The sequence below is a fragment of the Tenebrio molitor genome, chromosome 7 (assembly GCF_963966145.1).
Source record: "Tenebrio molitor chromosome 7, icTenMoli1.1, whole genome shotgun sequence".
Classification (NCBI taxonomy): Eukaryota; Metazoa; Arthropoda; class Insecta; order Coleoptera; family Tenebrionidae; genus Tenebrio; species Tenebrio molitor.
In genome coordinates, this window is record NC_091052.1 from 1,520,578 (window position 1) to 1,544,729 (window position 24,152).

General features: G+C 33.4%; 2 protein-coding genes and 1 long non-coding RNA gene across 5 annotated transcripts in view; all 3 read left to right on the forward strand.

Annotated features, from left to right (window-relative positions):
* Window positions 1-24,152, forward strand: part of LOC138134478 (uncharacterized) — a 62,296-nt gene that overhangs the window by 853 nt on the left and 37,291 nt on the right. The window lies entirely within an intron of this gene.
* LOC138134463 (odorant receptor 4-like) lies at window positions 3,085-6,413 on the forward strand. Its single transcript, XM_069052754.1, has 4 exons — window positions 3,085-5,757; window positions 5,810-5,909; window positions 5,962-6,222; window positions 6,274-6,413. Exons 1-4 carry the CDS (start codon window positions 5,024-5,026, stop codon window positions 6,340-6,342), a joined length of 1,164 nt encoding a protein of 387 aa, XP_068908855.1. The 5' UTR covers window positions 3,085-5,023; the 3' UTR covers window positions 6,343-6,413.
* On the forward strand, window positions 8,060-9,996 carry LOC138134462 (odorant receptor 4-like). 3 transcript variants are annotated; one of them, XR_011160735.1, is made up of 5 exons: window positions 8,060-8,805; window positions 8,853-8,952; window positions 9,008-9,112; window positions 9,161-9,554; window positions 9,617-9,996. XR_011160735.1 is itself a non-coding variant. In XM_069052753.1 (5 exons), exons 1-5 carry the CDS (start codon window positions 8,060-8,062, stop codon window positions 9,418-9,420), a joined length of 1,161 nt encoding a protein of 386 aa, XP_068908854.1. In that variant the 3' UTR covers window positions 9,421-9,990. The 3 variants fall into 3 exon arrangements, 2 of the variants coding, with proteins under 2 accessions (XP_068908854.1, XP_068908853.1); XM_069052753.1 differs by having other exon boundaries at window positions 9,161-9,316; window positions 9,367-9,990; XM_069052752.1 differs by having other exon boundaries at window positions 9,161-9,995.

Consider the following 24,152-nt stretch of genomic DNA (forward strand, 5'->3'; position numbering starts at 1 on the left):
CATAAATCAGTATCATGTCTTTTAATAGTCGTATTTTTACTTTTTCGTAAATGTCAGTTGTGACAAATAAAATTATTGGAAGCAAAGCCATCATAGATTCATAAAACATGTATTGTGGGTTGCATTTTCAATTCCGTCGGGCTCATTATCTTATCACTTATCTTATGAAATACCCTTTTTGTATCCGTTGTGTTTAGTACGATATATCCATAAAATAAAAAAGAAACCAAGTAAGCTGTTTGAAGAATAACGAGAGAAAATAAACAATACTTCTTTTAAAAGATTAAAAGAAAAAATGAGTCAGACGAATACATTAATTATAATAAATTATAATTAATGTATTCGCCTAATTAGTTAAAGCTAATTGGACAATATCCACGTATTTAGCAGATTATATGTACAATAATTTCCATTTAAGTCCTGGTGCGATAAGTTAGTGATAATTCAACTTTTGTTATTAAAGAGCCTCAAAATCTATTGTTTTAATAAATTACTTATTAAAGAACTTAATTTAATCCTTCTTTAAAATTTGTTGGTAAGTACTAATTGTTAGCACTAATGGCAATTGAAAGATAGAATTTTTTATTCTTAAAGCATATATTTTTAAGCCTCGTCTTAACTTTTATCGTAGAATCTTTTTATTTTAGATACACATCAAATATTCTACAGGAATAAATTCACAAACTAAAAAAAAAATGCAAATCAATGCATTATTACATTGATCTAAAGAAATTCTTCCCGAGTAAACTTATCAATTTTTTAAACCTCAAAGTCAAATGTCTCGAAAACTTATCTTTGTAACCCATCAGTATTATTTTCTTACACAGATGTAGTAAACAAGATATACTCTTTCATAATCGCTCATTAAAATATAAGGTGTCATTTAAAGTGTTGAAGTGGGGGCAGCTGGAGGCAGCTCGGCACGGAAGACACCAGAAATAAAGGCATTAAAACATTTCGCGCAAACGCCCTGTATAATACGGATTTTTAAGATCGGCTAATATAATAACATAAAATTCAAATTTTTGAGCTATAGCTGCTTGTCATTTATGCATTTAATATAATTAATAACCAATGGTACTAAAAGAAAATAATTAAACTGTTGTCCGTAGTTTAACAAAACGAGTATGTATATTTTTTTATTTTAAATAATTGAATTGAAATAAAGCAATTCAGAATGTTAGAAACGCCTACAAAAAACTAAATTTTAAAAGGATTTAGGTAATTTGAACATGAGATAAATCAGTACATCACAACATTGTCTTATTATAATTTTTAAGTTCAAGTTTCGTATTTGTCCGTTCTGGAATGCGCCATCTTGTCGATATTTTGAGTAGTTGCCTTGGTAAATATTTCGTGGCGCCCTCTACTGTGGAATAGCAACATCAAAACATTAGAGCATCAGTTTATCTATAAAAAGGTGTCCTATAACTAGCTTACGTCGAGACAAACAGAACGTAAGTACGTATTCGAAAATTAGAATTAGTTACGTAAACAAAAAAATGATAATAATAGGTAAACTGTTGTGCAAAGATCGTGTGTTATGTTTCGGCACCGGAATGTTTCTCTACTAAGACTTTGTAAGATCACCGTCAGAGGACGCTCGCATGCCACAACTTGAAGCTTAAACTGAGTTTAATATTTCAACACACTTTTCCAGTTTTAACGATAACGTAAATTTACAGTTTTAGTATGAAGATAAGATAAAATTTCTATTTAATTAAGAAATTGTTTCAGTGATAAGTTGATAACGTTGTCAACTAAAGTGGCATTTTAATTTCATTTTTTTTTGTTTATGTAGGAGCCAGCCTTTAAATCCGTCTTGTTCATAAATGTCTAAGCGCAAGAATTTAATTAAAAAAAATATTTGTGAGAGTCTTTTCCCTTTTCGAAAGAATAACGATATTTGTAAATTCGGAACACGTCCACCAAATTCTGGCTAATTAATAATCCCCGATGTGCAAGTGGGGATCATCTGTGAAATGAGATCTGGAGTTAATATGATGAAGGCATTAATTTAAGCTGAGATCGGCCGTCTTGTACTTAATTAAAATTCTTCGGTATATTCCTTTTCCGGTTATCTCCTTAACCGTTTAATATTTTTAGTTATGTTTAAAACGAGCGGCGGTTTTAAGGAGAACGAGTGCCCTGCAATTACCGCCGCCGTCTTAAACGTCTTCTAACCAACTTATACCCACCCATCTCAGCCTACTTGTCTAATCTGATGAAATTATGCACAGTTTAATGAAATTAATAAGTTTTATGAATTGCAATCTCGCCGCTCAGGGGAAACCGTCAAGCTTTTCGATTTGGTTTATTTGGGCTAAAGCTGCGAAGCGCGGCTCATCATCAACACTTAAATTCGCAAAAAATGACGAACAAACCTGCCAGCAGGCATGTTTGTTGCCTCTCTTTTATCTCAAATTTTCTGCAAGAATAGACACTAAGCTCGTTTGTTTTCATTTGGGTTAAATGCAGTGACATATTAACAAATCTGCTGATGTTGCAGCTTTTTACTCTCACTTGATAAAACGAAACAGGTTATTTATCACTTGAGATACCGCGAAAAAAAATACTTTCCTTTGATCTTATAATTTATCCAAGCTTTAGAATCGTTCGTTTATACACTGCATCTACCAATACAATTTATTTATTGTGTACTAAAGTTTATTTTATTACACAATTATATCACTCTATCTTATCGGTAAACAACTTTCTCAGAAAACCATCAATGGAAAAAATTACTAGGATTAATTCGGAACAGTGTCACTATTTTGATGTGAAACTTATTTTATTGCGGGTTGACAGTTGCCTCTGTGGTAATACCATAGATAGGTACATGTATCAGATGTTTTAGAATTTAGATTAAGGAAAATATCGAGTGTTCATTTAAATTTATCCTCAAAGTTGGCGTTCAAGAGTCGATTATGGATTACAGATCGCGAATTAGCTCTTTAAGTATAACCTCACTTTTTGGTTGTGTTTTTACTCTGCGACGAAACTCGACTCAAAAAAGATGTTACTGACATCTGTCAAAGAAGGCATCATCCCTTTTTGGCTCTATCTTCTTTCATCAGAAATTCATGGCCAACTTGATAAACTTTTCATCTGAACTCCCGTTATATGTTGTTCAAAGAGTTTTTAACCTGTTAACACCCAACAAATTCTCATCAAATTAAATTCCCTAATTAAAAAATTATCATCACTATTATCTGTACACAGTCCAATATTTTTGATTATTGCGTATCTCCGAAAGAAAATCAGATAATCTCCGGTAACGGTAACTTTTCCTCAGTAATAAATAACCTCATCTCTGAAAGTTGCTTTATATAGATGATATCATTGGTGAAAATAACTTGGTCCAGCATTACCTGCTTGTGCAATATCATGATCTCACTTTTGTGAGATAAATTTTTGAAAGATTCCCAACGTGAGTCCCCCTGAATAAACTTCCTGAACGTGGAACCGGATATTTCGTGTTTTATAATGTTTTGTGCTCTAAATTTGGAGAGGTTTTTCTAGGTAAACACGCACGTAATTTACAAGATGAAATTACTCAAATAAATCAACTATGAATAGCTCAGCTCTTTAAAACAAAATAAATGTTTATTATATAATTTAGACGAAAATGTGGTAAGAGAATCACACGGTGATCTTTATCTTTTGGATTATTCAACTTAAATCTTTTTCTTAATTGAGAAATTTCATCTTTTCATTATCTAATAACACAAAATTTAAATGTCTCGGAACAGCCTTCACCTTTCACAATTGTAGATACCTCTTAATTATGAAGTGGCACTTATTAATCCAAGCCGAACGTTAGAAGGGTCACTAATTATTAAAAAGCGTACGTGCGGTTTGATTGGTGGAGAAAATCACAAATGAATCTTATGCATGTTTCATACAAATGTATCATCGAATGTAGGGCAAATGTTAAATGCAGCTTTAATAAATAATTACATTTCGATTGTGACATTTTATGGATGTCACAATTTGTTTGTTACACCTACTACAATTTTCAAGACTTAATAACCTGACTTAATTAGGTGATAACGTTGATAAAAATTCCTTAAGTAAATTCTTTAATCATAATAATTAGTGGACCATTTGGGTCATGAAAATGAGATCAATAGAGAGAAACAAATCAGTTCAAAATGACCACTAATTAGGTCAGGCATTTGAAATTAGCTTCTAGTGAAAAATTACAATTCCTTCAGGAGATTGGCAATAAAATAAAAAGTTTAAGCGGTGTAACAAACTGCACTGTGGTTACTTTACAATGCAGATGACAAAGCAATAAACCCGTTTTATGTTAACACTTCATTAACTGATAAAGATTTTAACTGCGTCTTCGATAATTTTCGTGGTTTAACAGTAGCCTTTTAAGATAAATTTTTCAATAGATAATTATTGCGTGAGTGTTAATTTTTAACTGGTTCGAAATCTCTGGCCTCAGGTTATTGAAACTTCTAATTAGACATATTAATATTTTAGACCGACGATCTTATGTAACTCTTATCTAGTAAAATTATGCACTTCAACAGTTTCAAAATAGGTGATGATAATTATGTATATTACTTAGTGCACCCGTATAATTTATTATTATTAGAAATAAATGGTTTGTTTGCGGCTGATTCAAAGACTTGTAATTTAAAAGATGATTGCGAAAGAGAATTTTAAAGAAGTTTCCATCTTGTATCTAATCAACGAACACGAGCGCTAACATCACACCTGTATCAATTTTTCTTGAAAAACTCGTGTTTCCAGTCATTCTAGATATCAAAAGCAAGGCCTGTTGTCTTAAGTTAGGTCATGTTGATACGTCAATGAATTTCAGTTCAAAGAATCATGAATATTACATGGGTCAGCTTCGGTGTATTGTTATTTGTCAGTTACATGAAATTGGATAATTGTTAGACAGGCTTCGATTTGGATTACACTCATTACCCAACCAGGTGTCTTGTTCCCGTAAGATTGCTATTTAAGGAGGAATTCAAACGAACAGCGCCACTGTTTACCCAACATGACTCAAATAAACCTCCAAGAAGCTTTCAAGCAAAATGTCGTTCTACTCAAAGCGATGGGTTTGTGGTTTTTCGACGGAGAGTGTTTCTACAAACTTTTTAAATATTTCGTTCAAAGCTCCCTAGTGTTTGATAGCACTTCGCTAATCATCTATGTGGCACTCAATATTCGCACAAAGAAGGTCACCGACACGATCTACAGCTTGCCTGGGTCTCTCGAAGTCGTGTTGCAGTCAGTACTTTTTCGGAAAAATTTCGCTTTGATCAAGAAGAGCTTGGACAATTTGCAGCAGCAACAGTTTCAGCCGCGGACTGCAGCACAAGAGAAAATTTTGAATGATTCGATTGCTCTGTCAAGAACCGTGTTTTACTCGTTTTTCGGTTTAGTTTTTGTCATGATTGGAATGTGGATGGTTCTTCCATTAACTAAGGAAGGAAAAGTGTTGCCCACGAAATACTGGATTCCGTTTGACTATCATCTACCTGTTGTTTATGAATTGCTTTATATTTTTGAATGCACCTGTATTATATTCCACGCGTTTTCTAATGTTGCTTTGGACACATTTTTCTCAATTGCGATGGTACAAATTGGTGCTCAGTGTGACATCTTATGTGACACCATCAGAAACATGCACGAAATTGCAGAAGCTGATGAGGAAGAGGAAAACGAATATAATATGAAAATGGATAAAACATTAGTTGAATGCATTCATCATTACAATCTAATCGAAGAGTAAGGAGTAAGTGTGGTGGTGCAAGGAAATATCCTCAATCCTCAATTGCAGATATGTCAGTTTGATTTCTAACTCTTTCAAGGAGATATTGATGATTCAGTTCGTGTGTTCCAGCTTGATGTTATGCGTCTCAATGTACGAATTATCATTGGTAATCTTACAATGTTAATTACAATTTAAATGACTCAAAGTTTTTGATCTAGTCGGAACCAGCAAGTGCCCATTTTTTCCAAGTTTTTCTCTTTCAAATTTCTGCCACGAACGAAATCTTCTTGTACTGTTGGTTTGCTAATGAAGTGACCGTTAAAAGTGACAAACTGTTTTATGCTACGTTTGAGTCAAGATGGTACAAGACATCCGAAAAATTGAAAAAGAATCTGATCATTTTTACTCATCAAATGAAAAAACCCATTACTATTTATGTGTGGAATATTATCCCGGTTGATATAAAATCATTCAGTGGAGTAAGTGTTTGATGGAAATTTAGACAGTTAAGCATCGATATTAATTTCTAGCTTCTTCAAAAATGTTGGAGTTTTTTTGTGGCCATGAAAAACACACAAGAACTTAGAACGAGTAACTAATTTTATTGTGTGATCTGCCAACATACATCAAATAAATCTTGACTTGCTTTGTAATTTAAACGAAAAATGGCAGCACTTAGGTATCTAGTGCAGTAAGTAATTGTAAGCAATTCTATTATTATTATTGCACTTTATAGACGGGAGTAGTCATTTATTCCTTGACCTAAATGCAGATAGACAAATGAAATGTTCTTTATCTACGAACGTATAGTCCATTTTTTAATTATAGTCCGATGACACTACCTGCGTCTGCTTTTGACATTTGACAGCAGAACATGGTGCTAACAATGGTGCTACCAATATTTTTGAAAATTTATTTAGGCAACATGAGACAAATATCATTACAAATTTAATTTTTGAGATTTTGAGCTGTATTCTTTCGTGCTTTCTTGGTTTTTCTGCAAATTCATTCCTCTGTTTTCATTTTGTCTTTCAAAAAACCGCTCCCTTCAAAACTCTTCTCACAACTATTTATCAAGTAATAGGTAAGATATGTATATTAAAAATTGTTGAAAACAGCACTAAACAACCACGTTAAGATTGTTTTTCTTTCTTCCTATTTAGATTTTGTTTCGGCAATGCCATGAATTAACTTACCTCCTTACATGTTAACTTCCACTCTTGTAAGTTATTTTTGCGATTACAAAATCCTGCCAATGAATCTGTCCACTCCGCGTAGCTTTTCGTTGGCATTATACGTGGTCATTTCAAGCAAAACTAAACAAAACTATCACAAATTTAATAATGCGGTTAAAACGTAACCTAAAAATTTGACGTCGCTAATGTAATAAACGTACAACTCGCGTCTTGCTCTAATCGCACATGCTAAAGCGAGATGCATAGTGCGACGCGCTTAATACAATACGTACAAGAATTCAATAGCTTGTTTTACATTATGTTGAAAATAGATAGCAATATAACACTTGTTCTGCTTTTTAATTGATACATCGGAGTATAATTAAAAAATGAACATTAACCTATCAGTGAGATTAGTCCTTTTTTTAAATGGATAGAATCGAGATCCTAGCAGCAATAAAATATTTCTTGAAAAGGTCTTTTCCTGTTTTGTAGCCACCCAGAATAATTCTTTTGCTGCGCGTTCAAATGAAATCCTGGGCTGAGTAGGCGTTGGAAAAATTAAATCGTTTAGAACAGTGTAAAGTTTGAATTTCCCGCCGTTTATGTTTAATTGCACATGTTTGTTTTCAGCAAAGGGTGCCCTTAGCTATTTGCTTCGAGAATAGGAATCGTTCAGTTATTCTATTTTTAATGTAAAACATTGCCAAGAAAGAAAAAAAGAAAGAATTTTTTGGGTCTAAATTTTAGGTTAGCTGTCAACATGCTCCAATTAATCTACGCTTTAAAAAAGCACAACAATTGACGGTTTCCAACGCCTTTCCTTTCCAAGCTGTTTTCTCGGTTAATTCCTTCTTGACATTTATTGTTAGTAGTTTATTTCTTCTTGTCGAATTTTAGACTCATTCTCAATTTATCAAATGTATCACATTCAAGTTGGTCTTGTCGAAATTCTATAATTATTTCAAAATTTCACATTTCCTCTCTGAATAGTTCATGAATTAATTGCAAACGTTCCTTGCATCTTGTATGAGTAAGTGTCTAAGGTAATCGTGTCAAACACCTGATATTTTCCCGCTATTAATATAAATGCTCGTATATATAAACCTGGATCGCAAAGAACCTGCGACATTTGTGTAAAATGGTTGTGCGAATGAATCTTCTTCAAGCTTTCGACGACAACATCTTACTGCTTAAAATTGTAGCGATTTGGTGTTTCGAAAACGAGTTTCTTTACAAAATCTACAGATATTTTGTAACTTCTGTTTTGGTATTACACATCACAACGATGATATTATTTGTCGTGAGCAGTAAGGATCAAAAGCTGGACGTCATTCTGGAAGGAACTTACGTCACAGTTGGTGCCACAGAAGCGTTGATAAAAAATGCCCTGTTCCGTAGAAATTTCACGGCGATCACCAACACCTGGCATAACTTGGAAAAAGAAGAATTTCAACCGAGAACTGACGAACAGAAAATGATCATTGACGATTACGTTTCGTCGACTCAAATCGTTTTTAAGATTTTTAACACTATTGTGGGTCTTACTGGCAGTACGTTGATTATACTCCCATGGTTGACAGAAGAAAGTGATTTGCCTACAAATTCTTGGTTTCCATTCGATTATCATAGGCCAGTACTTCATGAAGTGATATACATAGTAATTTCCATATGTGCTTTATATTTTGTGTTTGGCAATTGTGGTATTAATTTGTATTGCTACATTTCTATGAGCCAGATTGCAGCCCAATGTGACTTGGTCGCTGATACTGTTAGAAACATCGAAGACATTTCAAAAAACTTCAATACTTCAAAACTGAGCAATCACGAAAGTATCAAGAGCACAATTCTAATAGAGTGTGTGCATCATTATAACCTAATTCGCAAGTAAGTAAGAAAATCTAGTTGAAGTCCTTGCTCAAGAACAATTTTAGTTATGCTGATGTACTTTCGGACTCTTTCAAAGAAATCATAATGTATCAATTTTTGTCGTCAACTGTAATGATCTGCATCACGATGTATAAACTATCATTGGTAAGACTAATCATACTTGTCTGAAATAACTCATCTCGCTTTTTCAAACACTTAGGTTGAACCATTTAGTCCACACTTTTTCCAAATAACGTTTTTCCAAATGGCTGCGACAAGTGAAATCTTTTGTTACTGCTTTTTTGGAGAACTAGTAACCGAACGAGTAAGACTCCAGAAAGTGTAAAACAAACAGATGAGTGTGTCATTTTAGAGTTCTCGCTTGTTTTATGCCACTTTTGAATCTACCTGGTGGGACTCCACCAAAAAGTTCAAGAAGAATTTGATGGTATTCATGCAACAAGTACAAAATCCGATTGTCTTTTACGGTTGGAATATTTTTGCCATTAATCTAGAGCTCTTCAAAAGTGTGAGTACGTTTCCAGCGGTTATGCTTTCTTTGAGAATCTTTGTTTTTAGATCATGCAAAAGTCCTGGAGTTTTTTTCTCGCTTTGAAAAATGTTCAAGATTAGGCAAAGGAGTTGTTATGACAATGTCTAGGCGAATCTGTTGTGGTCTCTTTTAAAAAGGAATAATTATTAGTTTATTGAGTAGTACTGAGATGTTCTGACACCATTTCTGCACATTTCTGATATTGTTTAAAACCGTACGTAGTAACATTTATCATTAATCTAAACATTCCATGGTTTTACACAATTAATATTACAGCTGACTTACCTTTCTATTGGAAGTTGTGTTACAATTAGTATTGTTAGTAAACAGCACAGTTAGTATTATTAAAAACTAAAATTGTTTATTGCGGTCCACAAACTCTTTTTACGTTTCAAACAGTTAATTATAAAATGTACACCGTTGTTACGACACTACATTTTCCAGGACTATAAAAAATTCTATCGCGTGTTCATTTAAATTTCCGGATCAAGTTGGCGTTGAAGAGTCGATTGTGAACGCACCACTCGTGTAAAAACACAAACAAGGCAAAAACTGAGGTAAGATTTGAACAGCTGATGCGTTCACAATCGACTCTTCAACGCCAACTTTGCCGGGAAATTTAAATCAACACCCGTTACCTGCTATATTTTAACACTTTTAGTGAGTGAAACATCTGTTTATGGTAACAGTGAATAAAAGTAAAAAAATCTTAAAATTGTGTTTTGATTGCGAACAATCGTGAAGAAAAGTACTACTTTATCCACTTGTTGAATAAATAACAATTATTTAACTGTTTTAGTTTTAATAATGTGTCGATAAGGTCGACTATTATAGATTTTCAGACTAAAGAAAAAGTCATTATCATTTATTATTAAAAAGGAAATGTAATTCTTTTGAAAAGTGTATCGACTAAAATCGAATAATTTATTTTCTGTTTAATGGGCTAAAATTAACGTCTGTTTTAATGAAACCAACAATTACGCAGAATAATTTAAGACATGTTGTACCGTTTAAACAGTTAATTGGATAATTGTTAACCCAAACACTATATTAAGTTATATATCATTCACATTAAACTAGCAGGTGTAACATTCCCATATTTTCAATTAACATCTGCGATCAAATCGGCTTAAGACAATAAGCAAAAGTAAAATTCTATTTTTTATTTTTTACCTTCTGAAATTTGCAAATTTTATTCGTAGTACATATTTTGCTCACTATAAATTAATTACACCGATTTATTGTAAGCACAAAGCATTAAAATAGAAAAGTGGTAGTAAAAACTTTTGTTGTTAATTTTTTGCTATACCAAGATAATTAACTAGCTACTAAGTCGTTGAAAACCTGATAAATTCTTTCAATTTTTTGGCTTAATTGTCATTAAAATTCTCAAGTTGAAATATTAAAAAAAAATGTAGTTATAAATGGCGTTGATATTATCATCTGTGAAACTATGGCTAATTATATGTTTCTTCATTTTTTAAGCATGATAAATGCTGATTTAGTAACTTATTAGATGAGACGCATTTTTGGACCACCGCAGAAGCGGACACGTCTATTTACCGCTTATTTAGGCAAATTAACACATTCAAATCGTGATTCCCAGAAAGGTTTGAATAATCACCCTGAAATTTCAGTCGATCTTGCAACAACTCTCGTATTCCACAGATTTGGGTCAATAAGCCCAAAGCTGTGTCGTTTTGGTCTAATGAAAAAAGTGTATCCATCGCTGTTTAATTAAATAATTTTAAATGGACAGAAATTCCATGTCCTTTTATAGGTTTTTAAGTCACAAAACGTCTTAGGAAATGCCAATGCACTCTAGTTTTAGATCCACATACGGACCAGCTCATCCATCATTGGTGTACAACCATTGCATGGTATGCTCTGTCGATCCATCAGTACCAACATTAGCCTACAACGAGACCAATTAGTCACCAGGGTTATCGACAGGGACAACTGGTCACGTTTGAAATCGGCCGTCTGCAACAGCGCAATTTGGTACGATTTCGTAACTGTCGTTATGTTGGCAATAACAGAAATGGTGGATGCATTGTTTCAATGCAGCGGCGACTTAACAAGAACGTTGCAGTTATGACTTAGATAAGAAAGCACGTGTCGAGTGGGTGAACTTTCGCTCGTGGGAACCCAGCACGGGAAAAGAACCAATTAGGAACCCTCCCAAATCTTATATGTGACGGTACACGACTATTATATCTTGATGTAGACCGTCCGTCGGATTTTCTAGACTGGTACTGAACCACAACATTCGACAACGATTTTTCAGAAGTCGATTGTACCAACATAAAAACTTTGTGTTTACCGATAATTAATTTTGTAATTAGGCGTGGAATTGATATTGCGATAATGCAGCCTACGCGCCTCGTCAACCAACTGATGGTTTATGGTAGTTCCTTGGAACATTGTGGTTAAATAAAATGTATTTATGTTTACAAGATATCGAGGCGAAAAATGTATATACATGGTTTTTGTAATATTATAGGACTTGATATCCAATACACCATATATAATATTTATTGTCCATTTGTTTTAAAGTGCACTGAATACATGTTAGCTTGTTTGTAACTGTACCTACGCGAATACGTTACTTGGTGATTTAATGACTTGCTTATGTGGTACGATAAGCAAACGTCTTTTTTCCGAATGGTTTTGCTGTACGATGAGAGGACCCATTGTTCCGAAATCTTGTCACCCAAAAGGTACACCGTTAATAACAAGAATTGTCAAGAAGTAACAAAATTGCAAAAAGCTAAAGTACAGTTCGAGACACGGAATTTCGGGCATCACTGTCAATATACTGTCAAAAAATGTAAAATAGACTTTTGCGACGATTTTGATTGACATGAACAGAAATTAAATTTCAAAATTTGACTTTCGAATGTCACATAAAGAGGGATTTACACCGCAATTTTTTGAAGTGACAGAAAAATGATGCCCGAAATTCCGTGTCCCCAACTGTACTTGGTAGATATTATATCTTAAGATATTGCGTATGAAACAAAGTTTATGTAATATCTCAGTTTAACCACTTCACAAGTTGTTGATTAACACAATATTTAATTAAGAATCTAAACGTTAAAAATATTATTTATAAAACTAGATCGCGATAATGAATTCGATTTTGAGATATGAGTACGACTACGAGCCAGCATCCAGCAATCGAATTTTTAGAGATCGCGTCAAGAGATTTTATATAATTAAATTTTTTGAAATAGATTGAGGGATATCAGAACTCTTTTTTGAAGTCAAAAGAATTCATGACAACTAGAAAATGTATTTACTTACACTTAGCATAGTACGAAAAAGTCAACAAATTTAATTAAAATGATTTGGGGTCGATTTCACCAATGCTAATTCAATTTAACTCCGTTCCAGAAATGGAAATAGTTACAATGAATTTATTCTACTGCAAAAATTAATTAAAACCGGGATTTACTCCTTACTTTAGTCTTTTTACAAAGTGTCTCTGAAAGAACGTATATCAAGAGTCCTGTGGAATTCAAATATATTTGATTTTTGCCGCGCATATTGCGGTATCAAACAGAAAAACAGAGGTTATGTAACTTCATTATTGACACGTTTTTAATAAAGACTGTTGTATGATGAAAAGTAAGTATAATGTAGAAAAACTGAAGGAAACCACAATCACAACAACTAAGACGTGGTCATAACTGACGCTAAGATTTAATAATTTGACATTTTACTCTTGACATCTGATTTGACAGCTTAGTTCGACACATTTTCCTACAAAAACTTAGCAACAAATCACCAACAATGTGATAATGTTTCATAATTGATTTTACTTTAATACATAATTTTTAATTCTTAAGAATTGTTATCTATCATTCAAAATACTTAGCTCTCCTGCGATCCTAATCTAGAAATCAATCTCAATCAATAACATGATTTGAAAAATTATGAGCTCTCTCTGCCGCCTTATTTTTTTTCAACATTATCACCGATCATGTGCCTTTCTGATGTTACGCCATTGGTTTTTAACAAGGCGTTGATAATACTGCGTGCCTCTGTCATTAGATCACTGGAGGTGTCTGCAATTACGATGAAGGGTTACCGCGGACCTACTTACCGATCTCTTATGATGACACGGTTATTACTGTAATCTTGTGCTATTAGTCATGAGTGCTTGTTAAATGCGCTGGGTGGTCTCTGATCATGGTATTTCTTTCAGACACTGTTTCCAGTGAATTCTACCTTTATCTTAGGCACCTCACATTTTATAGGCACCATAATCACTTGATCGGAGCTAATCTCACAATTGCCAACTATAAATGAATCAACCGAACAATGACTGCACCACAAACTGCAACACACACTAAACTTGAACGCCTAAACAGCAAGAAAATCCGATAAGCTCAGAAATGGAAAGGTCGGGTCAGGTCAGGCTAAATTTTTGAAATAAATCAATTTCTCAAAAAAAAAAAAAGTTACGTAAGGTGTTAATTGATTTGTGAAGCACTAGTGCGCGAACGACGATTTCGCGCACTAGTGCTTCAAAATCATCGAAAAGTCAGGCGCCTCTTTGAGCATTCTGAAAATAATTTTACTTGATAATAATAAAATCTGGTTTACAAAACGCCATTTCTCCAATTTGGATGTTGAAAATTTCGAAAGAGTGAAAATAAATCGCTATTAATTTGATTGACACTTTGGCAAGCGCCATCCTATTCACAAAGGGTAAACGACAAATCAGACATAATGTTCGTTTCAAAAAATATTGTACGAAGTGCGAGAAGACGTAGTCGGCACATTCGCGCAAATGAAGCACTCGCTCCTTCGTCGCTCGTGCCTCAAATAATATATAGCTATGGTAAAAATGTATTCCTGGCATTTTTTTCAACTTGCTCAATGTTCCAGTTTACTGTACCTGCTACTTAACAATAAAAGAAGAAGAATGAACGCCACTGCTCGGCTATCGCGGTGTGGGTTCGACCTCCCGATATAAATAACAGTAATAAATGGTGCAACATTCCTATATACGAGCGCATCAGAGGGTAGTTATCGAGTGTTAAGTATATCTGTTCCCTTCCGCATTAACTCGTTGATTTATCTCGACCAGAACGTCGGCGAAAGGCTAGATCACATTGCGGCTGCTTTAGAAAAAAAGAAGAAAAGACTTCAAACAATTCGATTTGTAACTAGTGGAGCGTGACCAAGTGGTTCCTTGTCTTCATGGATGGGATATCTGTCGCTGTTAATATCCCGATTTGAGCTTGCTTGTAAGATATACGACGTACTAAAATAGGATTTCAACGCCAGATTGTTTTACATCTCCAAGACGTATAAGTCTTTGTCAACGGATTATGCTCACCGTATGTCCAAAGTTACGACTGCTGTCGCACGGCCCAAACGGGTTTCACCCAATCAGTTTATTGAGCTTATTTGGCGCAAAACCATAAAATAAACCAAGGATTTGAAGAAGTGTGCAAATATTTGCTCAAGACAAATGACACGCTGTTGCAACAAATGAGTGTCGTTAGAAAATCGACGAGTCAAAAGAATCTTATTGTTACATTATAAATTTAACAAAACACTCTACTATTAGAAAAAATTGAATTTGACACTGATAACTTAATCCTCAAAGCAAAGTACTTTGCTTGATAATCCGAAATGATAAGAAATATATCGCACGTAACGAAATTGGACTTTAACAGCTGCAACTAAAAATAAAGGTGGCTGCGGAGAAGATAAAGTTGTTTTTTTAATTAGATGTAAACAGCAAAAAGTCTACTCGGAAACTAATTTTAACCACTGTAGATTTTTTTTTTGTAAGTACGTATGTATTAAATTAATTTCTCCTATTTATTTCTTCTTTTTATCTTTTTAGATAACATTGTTTTTTGCAAAACAAACATTTGTAGTCATTGCACTCACTTAAATTGTAAGTAAACATTTGGGAAATTCAAAATGGCAAAATGGAATACATATAAGAAAATAATATTATATTACAGTACAAGGTTGGTAAGTGTAATACATACATATAGCAGAATCAAGAAAAGATTTTGGTAGATTGTACAGTAACTGTTTTTTTTTTCGTCCTCAAATAATAAATACATACTACATAATTACAATAATATATTAATAATTTTATTTACCATCTGGAAATATCTTGAGGTACTTGACTTAATAATAGATTAATGCAGTAAACAAGCAGTTTCCTTTGTAATAAAAAAATATGTCATGAGAGGTGAAACTCTAGCCAGACTACATTGTGATCTTTGACTGAAATAAAAATAAACGACAATATTATCGTTTAAAAGATCTCGTCTGATAAAATTGAATGAGCGATGAAAACAGATAATGTGGAAAATACACATAAATAAAAACGTCAATAGTTTAAGTGAGATGCTGAATGTGCCCACTCAAGATGATTTTTACTGTCAAAGCGGCATAACAAAAAAAAAATGAAATTAAAGAAGACTAGCAGACCGTACATGTTGACACAGACCACTTAAGTCTGTTGGAGTGTCTATTTGTTTTAACGAACTGCTCCTAATGGCCGTGTCTACCATTTTCCGCCATCGCCGTGATTTCATCTTGAATTGATAGATTCAAATTTTATTCAATTTTTCCAAAGGTGGAATTTAATGAAATTAATTAAGCATGCTGACGCGTCATGATTTAGGCACATCAACAGGCTCGTATACTGATAAAACCAGATAACTTAATATGAATATTGATGGCGCAAATTGGACATTTACATTTAGCGGTTTTGATGTTTCGGCGGCGTTTAGAAAGTTGATTGATGCAATATCACAAACAAATAGATCCTTCGGCATTTTATGTGTGTAATTTAACACTTCCTACGGCAAAACCCACCTGAGTAATTGCCCGGAACAGTGGCGTTAAAGCCTACGGTGGTTCACAAGAATTATCTGATAGACAACCCAGAAATGTCCTTTTACAGCTCGGAGAGTAGCTGAAATTGGAGCTGAGTTGTTCGGTGTTGAAAGCTAAATGGATAATGGTCGCGAAATATTGAGTCGGGGAAATCCCACTTTAGAAATTCAATATCAGAGAATTAGCTAGTGAACTGTTACAAGCTAACCGGAAAATTGCATTTTAAAGTGGTCTTTCACGACGCATGGAATCAAGCCAAATTTAAGCTTCCTAGAAAAATTTCCAAATAATAAAATAAGGTAATACTACGAGTAGTCCACTGAATCATTTTTATAGCCTTGCTTAGTAGACTTAATTACTTATTTGATTTATTAAATATATCACAAAAATGCGTCATAAAATATTCCTCACAATTTTTTAAGCCACGTCCTTCCGAACTTAATCGCACAAAAGTTTATTCTGTACAGCTAAGAACAAATGTTGACAGATCTTGAACGAATTACACTATAGAATAGGAACTGTTGCAACCAGCATATGACATCACAATGAATTAATATGTTATTGTGGGTTAGGTTGCACTATTTAAGATTCTTTTTATTTATATTAAGAGCAAGGCCGAAGACAATTACAACGACCGATAGCAAAAGTCTTTATCAAAAAATAAAGAACCATAATTTGTTTTGTATTTCTTATACATACTTGTTATGTAAAAATTCTTGGAAATCGTTGATTTTTTGAGAAAGTGACTCTACGTTCACTATTTATCTTGCAATTGAAAAAAATTATCTGATTTAATTTTATCAATTTTATGGCTAACTCATGTAGAATAAAAATAAAACAAGTACTCTTACACATATGTACATACTTAAGTGAGTTGAAGATATCCAATAGTCTCAAATTTCCTATCAATTTTGGCAAGTTTTAAAAAATTGATAAAAAATGGAAAATAAGGAAAAATATAGTAGAGTTGTATTTTCTCATGGGCTATGAGTCATATCTGCGCAAACGACGAATATCGGTCCCGGAAAATATCGTCATTCGTTACATTACTGTCCTTTCTTTCGTCTATTTGCAAAGTAGTCAACGTTTTCAGTTCTCATTTACAGATTTTTCACTGGTTTATCGCTCCGCCTTCGCGCAGATACTTACAAGGTCAGAGCCCATGAGAGAATCCAACTATACCGCAGTATAGTTTAATCTGACTTAAAATAATGGCAATATATGTATTTCTTCCTGTTTAATAGAGAAATAATTTCATTCATTTTTACATCCTAATTTTCAAAATAAATATACTTGTTTTATTTAAGAATAAGAAGTTAATAATTTACGAACTTTTCGTACGATTATTTTGGTTAATTTTTGGTAAAACTCTTTTTTCTCAGCCGCAATGGGAGCAACACAGAAGCAAAGAAGGATCCAGAGATCGTCATCGTGATACACTTTTTGTGGTGTATAGTTGTGAAAAGTTCACGAAGCACTCCCCTTTCATAATTTTTCCCGACAAGTAACTTTATTTGCTGAGCGAAGAAACTTGCGAAAGAAAAACAAGTGTCTTGGCCAGCCTTGAGCAACAATGGTCAACTCCTGGACTTTTTCATAAGTCTCTTCTGTCAAGGCAAAAAAATAAAGTTGTTTTTAATTGAATAGCGAAGTTATCACGGAATGAGATCGGAATGTTAGTATCGTACGAACGTCGTGGTGTTAGGCGACTATAAGATGATGCCCCTACACGGCAAGTTGCGAGGAGGGCATGTTGACACAAACTCAAGTGGCGCCGCCACAGACGTGGGAACTTACTTTACAACCCGACAACTATCTTCCTATGTTTATAGCTGAAAGGGATATTTATATCTCGTAAAACATAGGTGAAAACATTAAACTTTCGTTCAGCTAATATCTTTCACGATTATGCGCCCAAACCACCACAATTAAACCACCACGAATAATAACACAAATTAACCACATGAAAAGAACGAATTCCGACAGAGCCATTGGTCAATCGTCGATGCAGTATTTATTCAAGGCTCCGCAACGTATCGACATCTCGATCTAAATAAAATAATTTATAGTGAATATAATGATTTATTAACTGTCGATGTGATTAATTATAATCCTGACATAATTAAATTTTAATCCATGAATAGAATAAATTAGTTTAATTAGATGCCAGCTAATTATTATGCGAAATGAAACGGCGTAGGCAATCATAGAAGCGTGCGTCGTGGCATGCAAGAAGTGTCAGAAGAAGAAAAATTATCTTCACTCTTATTTTGCAAGTTTCACGTCAGAGAGAATTGGGGGCGCTGCAATTGCGTCCTACGCTGTCACTTCAATCCGGAAGTTTTTAAAAATTCTCAGACATGTTACTGCTTCCGCATTTGTGTCTCAGAATACTAGAAAAAAAATCTACTGATAACGTGTCACAACAAAGTGGAATCTACATACATAGTATAAGAGTAAACTTATGTGCTCAACAAGGTGTGTTGTCAAGACATTATGAGTGAAGGGAAAAACAGATGCGAAATTTTTCATAAGATCTAATTTATTATTATTTAATTTTATGTTTTCTCTATGGACACGACGTCTGTCGCTTGGAGCTTTTCAAAGCTCGACTGGTATTTAATAAATGATGGCGCCACTAGTGTCCTTATACAAACAAGTTGTAACATATACTTAACTGTGTATGGTATATTCACGATGTAAGCTTTAGATTTTTTCTTCTTTTAATTATTATTATTTGCCAACATTGTGAATAGGTACTGGTAGATACTACTTCACGGTTAATTATCGTGAGTTTTTTTTATATTCAACTTAATATTCATGACGCGGTGCTCGTTCACTTCACACAATATTATTTTTACACACCGGCTAACTATTACTGTTTCTAATTAGCAAAATAATTATTGGCGGTATTGTCACTTTATGTCGTCACGCTTCTAATAAATTCACATCCATAATTAATAGAATCCGAATCAGTATTTTACTAAGAAGTCTATAAGCGTCATAAAATATTTCACAATATTCCAGTACCTACAAAGAAAAAACATTATTTAATCGAACACAATAAAAGTAAAAACTACTCACCAGAGAATGAACCAATAAATGCAGGGTGTCTATAAATGATTGTCGGGTCAAGCCAGCTTTGGACAAAAATATTATTGTGCCGCCTTTTTGAAACAGATGCCCAATTTTAATTTATTATTAACTGTCAATTCTGAGTCTTCTGACGTTAATGGTGTTTTATTCGCGCTTTTCAATCCAGTTTTCGTTCCTTATATGCGTTTTATCACACCAAAAATCTACATTTTTTAATACAAATTGCGGTTTTAAAGATCAACAAAATTTGTGAGGGTGGGATTTACCTAACAACCTAACCTGAAAATGTGACATTTGTTGAATTTATTCTACTATAGAAAGTTGGACTTGACAATCATTTATAGATACCCCGTACAAGGAACAAGAGATTTAAAATCGAACGGTATAAAAACGGTGGTGTATGGAACAAAATAAATAAATAAAATCCGCTATCATTTTATGTTAGAAAAAACTGATTAGGAGATAAGAGCATGTTTATTTTGCTTGAATAACATTATCATAAAAACATAAATTATTGCGAAATTTTCAAGGACCGATCAAGATTAGGACTTTAGTTAATTAAATTTTCTGGTATTCCAAGATTGATCTCCACTTGTGCGCAAATTGTTTAATTTAGGGTATATTCGACGTCAAGAGTACTGATTAAGTGTCTAGAGATGGTATCGCGAACAACGAAAATGACTAGACCGTTTTGTGAAATCAGGTTAAATAAAAAAACTAATTTTTTACTCATGTCACGGCACGAATATTTGATGTAATATGTGTCAAATAAAATTAATTTATTAAGAGAATATATTTCTCAATTGATGTCCATCTGGAATTTCGAGTCCAATTAAAAATTTGTGTTGACGAACCACTACTATACGTTACATCTCTATCGAATATCATCGCCTGGGGCACGACCCCCCACAGTCGGCACCGACCTTTTGTTGTTTCATTCCCCCATCCATCATACACGCTTTTAGTTCTCTAAAACCAGCAATGATATCTAAACGCTTCAATTATGGATAAAATGGCAATAATCGTCTGAAAAAATTCCTTAGTAGGGAACTTTCTCTCTTCCCGTGTGGATCCTAACAGGCTAAACAAAGACGTCAATTTCGTTGCGTAATTGGAACCACAGGAAAGAAACCGCTTGATGTCAGACCAATTAACTTTTACCCTCAGCAGACAGGACTTAACGATTTATGACTTTTTATAGGGTGGCTTCGACAATTACCCTCTTTAGGAAACGTTTATGTTTTTAATGAGGTACCTCATACTCGGAGTTATAATTTGACAAGACGAAATAAGACTGATGACCATCATCAAGATTTATCGACATATTTTTCTTGTCAAAAACTACCATTATTAAGTATTTTTATAGAGCTGTAAACGACTGAAAGCTCTCGTGTACTTCGGCTTCACAGCACAAACTGAGTAAATTTACAGTAAATTTTAACTTTATTACTTTGTAATTTATAGCAGGTAGCTGAGCAATTAAAGGCGTCGCATTGAAATTATTTTCTCGAAACGGCACATAAGCAGTGATAAAAGTGCGCAAAGTGGCAGTAAAGATGAACTGAATTTGATAAGTGAGTTAGTTCTTGTCAAAACCAACCAAGTGTAGCAGAATGCAACATTTAACACTTATAAAATTAGTTTCTGAAATTAATTGCGTGACCCTAACCTAAGATTTTGAATTTGTATGTGACAGCTGTCAAAAACCAACCTGTTATCAAAACGTTAATAAATGATAATTTTGTGATTAAAAACGATCAAATAAGAATTGATGAGACTGAATCTTGAGTAAAATTTCAGCAAAAAGTGTGCATACTTTCACATGTGGAAGACGCCATTAGACTTTATGGCGGTCGTTCTTAAACAATGAAATTTTTCTAGCGGTTGCTTAAGCTTAATTCAATATAAAATCCTACACTTACTACAAAACAACCGTAAATACTATTGTAATCCTTAACAAACAGCACGTAAATCATAAGATGCGTGTTCACATTCCGCATCTCCGTCAGGAAATTTTTATTTACACCTCTTGCGTGACATTGTAAATGAGATACACTTAAATTTTTATAGGCCGTTAAGATTGTGACTCCAACATATTTAATAAACACTGCACCCAAAGTGGTTACCCTGGTTATTCAACGGGTCGTTTAAATCAGCCGACAAAAATTTAACATTTCTGTGGCAGATCTTTTATCTGTTATTAATCTAAATTACAAACCACAAAGTCTTGGCAACAATACGGAAAAATGTAAATAATGACATCAGTTATTGTCTTGGCATCGTCCTTAAAAATAGATTACGTTTTAATTATGTACTCACGTTATACGAGTACATACCAGGGAAATTCCTACGTCTAAAAATGACTACTACAAAATGTACATTTTTTTAAATATATTACATAATATATTTTGCAAAAAAAATGGTATGCAATTTACATAACAATGAAGAAGTAGGTATTATAAAACTATACTCCAAGAGTATGTGTAAGGACCACTTATTGTATTAGTGGTACTGAGTGAAAGTAACATTGGATCATCAAGTTGCTTTCTAGGAGGAACTAAAATTTTATTTGTGAATTGAGGATCATCTGAGAGTGATGAAGAAGAAAAACAAAAATAGCAGAGATAGTAAGATTTAAATTTCCCGCAGAAAATTCAAACGTGAACACCACGTGACTACTCCACTAGTTCGCCGCGCCAACTATAGATCTTGAAGTGATGAAGCTGTTAATCTTCGAACTTTTCATCTAAGGAAATTTGAGTGATACACTGACTGAAAAGCTCTAGTATTTAATAAAAGTACACTTATTATTGAACAAAAATGTCAATTTACTGTGCAATTATTTTACATAACAAATATGTCAAATCTGGTATTTATTCAGAACAATCAAATAACGTATTTTTTTTTTAGATTTACCAAATATTTCTTAAACCACTTTAAAATCGTTTAATTAATTTGACCCAAAATTCTCTGGTGCAATCTTTGCACGCGATTTTTCGTCATTCTATTCTTCCTTTTCGTATTCTTCAAATTGCGTAGGCAATTCGCAATAGAACAAAAAATATTTGCGATGTTTTCGTCGTTTCAAACAATAATTAAAACCAGTTATTTATTTGAACTAACAAGTTATAAATCGTGTTTTATAATTTTTTTATTGACCCACAGCACCAATTCTTAAATCGTCTTTTGTAATGGACAGGTCGAGTAAACATTAGACGCCAAGTGTTACGTATGCTTAATGAAATAACAAACTTCTTGAGATCACTTACGTAACACTCATAGTATTAGTAGTTGTCTCGTGGCAAATTTTGAAAATTTTAGCATGTCGTTAGTGTAAACAAACAATTAAAAAATTCATAGTTTGCAAATAGGTTTTTACATTCAACACCCAAACACTCGGCTAACGAGTTATTGTCTGCATTTTTCTATTTGTTTTACACAATAATTAATGAATGTAAGGTCAGCAAAGGACACAATCTTACAAAAAGTACGCCAACTCATAATAATAAATGTTTCATTGTCAACAACTACCGATGACCACGTCATCTCATTGTGTGCAGCTTTAAGCTGCTATGATTTATGTTTATATGTCTCTATTCACTATCACTAACTTATATCTTCTAAATCATTAACTACCAGCTTCTCGACTGTGCTATCCTTTATATTTTATTGTAAACAATCTAGATTCACTTCTAATGAAAATTTAAACCCTGAAGATTCAATTATGCCAACAGCTGCAATTAATTTTAATGTTGCAGCTTGAAAAAAAAAGTCCACTCTTTAAATTTCTTCTAGTTCTTTTAAAATTGCACTACTACTATATGAAAAACACTCAAACTTGTGATATTGATTAGATAAATCTGTCAAAAATACTTCATCTATTAAATAACTGCAATGATTATAAATCAGCTTCAAGATCCAGATACCTTTTGGATTAGGTTCAAAAAGCAAGCAACTATTGTAGGTACTTGAAAAAATCTTGATAATCGGAGCTGTAACAATAATAAACGTTCCGTTGAAGAGATTTGCCTAAAAATCGTTGTCGTAAAATTCACCTGCTTTTTGTAGTTATTTGATCTTAGGTATTTCATAGCAAGACGGTCCCTTTTCCGATGGCACAGATGAATGTTATTAGGTAACATAATTTACCTCCAAATATCTAAAAATGATTTAGACGCCGCCTAAACCTGATTGCGGGAAGTGACCCCCCACAGTTTCTTTTTGTTTAAACTGTCCAACTCAACTCGAAAGCCCATTACATAACGTATCGCACTTGTAAAAACATCATAAAATATGGAATATATGCTGGTCCAAAAACCATGTAGCATCAAATTTTGAAAAATGACCTTTTATAAGGAACTTTCACGTTGATTGTCGATTATTTAATATTTTTATAGCCCCAGTGAAACAATAAAAAACGAGATTTAAGGGGTCCCCAAATTAAATTGATATATAACACGAGTAAAGTCATTGCTTAACTTAAGCCAATAAAATCTTATAACGGCTTTATTACAAACACGTACCCCCGAAGAAGCTGCTCAATAAAAGTTTTATGGAACATCACAAGGGAGTCCTTTCGGTGATTTTGTTCACCTCACCAAAGTTCAAATTTTAAAACGCTTCATCATTTATGAGAGCTTGATATTTGAGAAAGCACCGACGGCGGCTTTGTAATTAATTTGTACTTCGGATTCTGTATCCCCTGAGGTGCGCCTCACAAACAAACATGGATTATTTCTGTTGTTATTTTGATAAAAATCTCGCTCTTACGTACATTCCTTAAAATATGATTTATTTAATCCTTTAATGGTTGAATGAACACATTTTTCATGGAGCC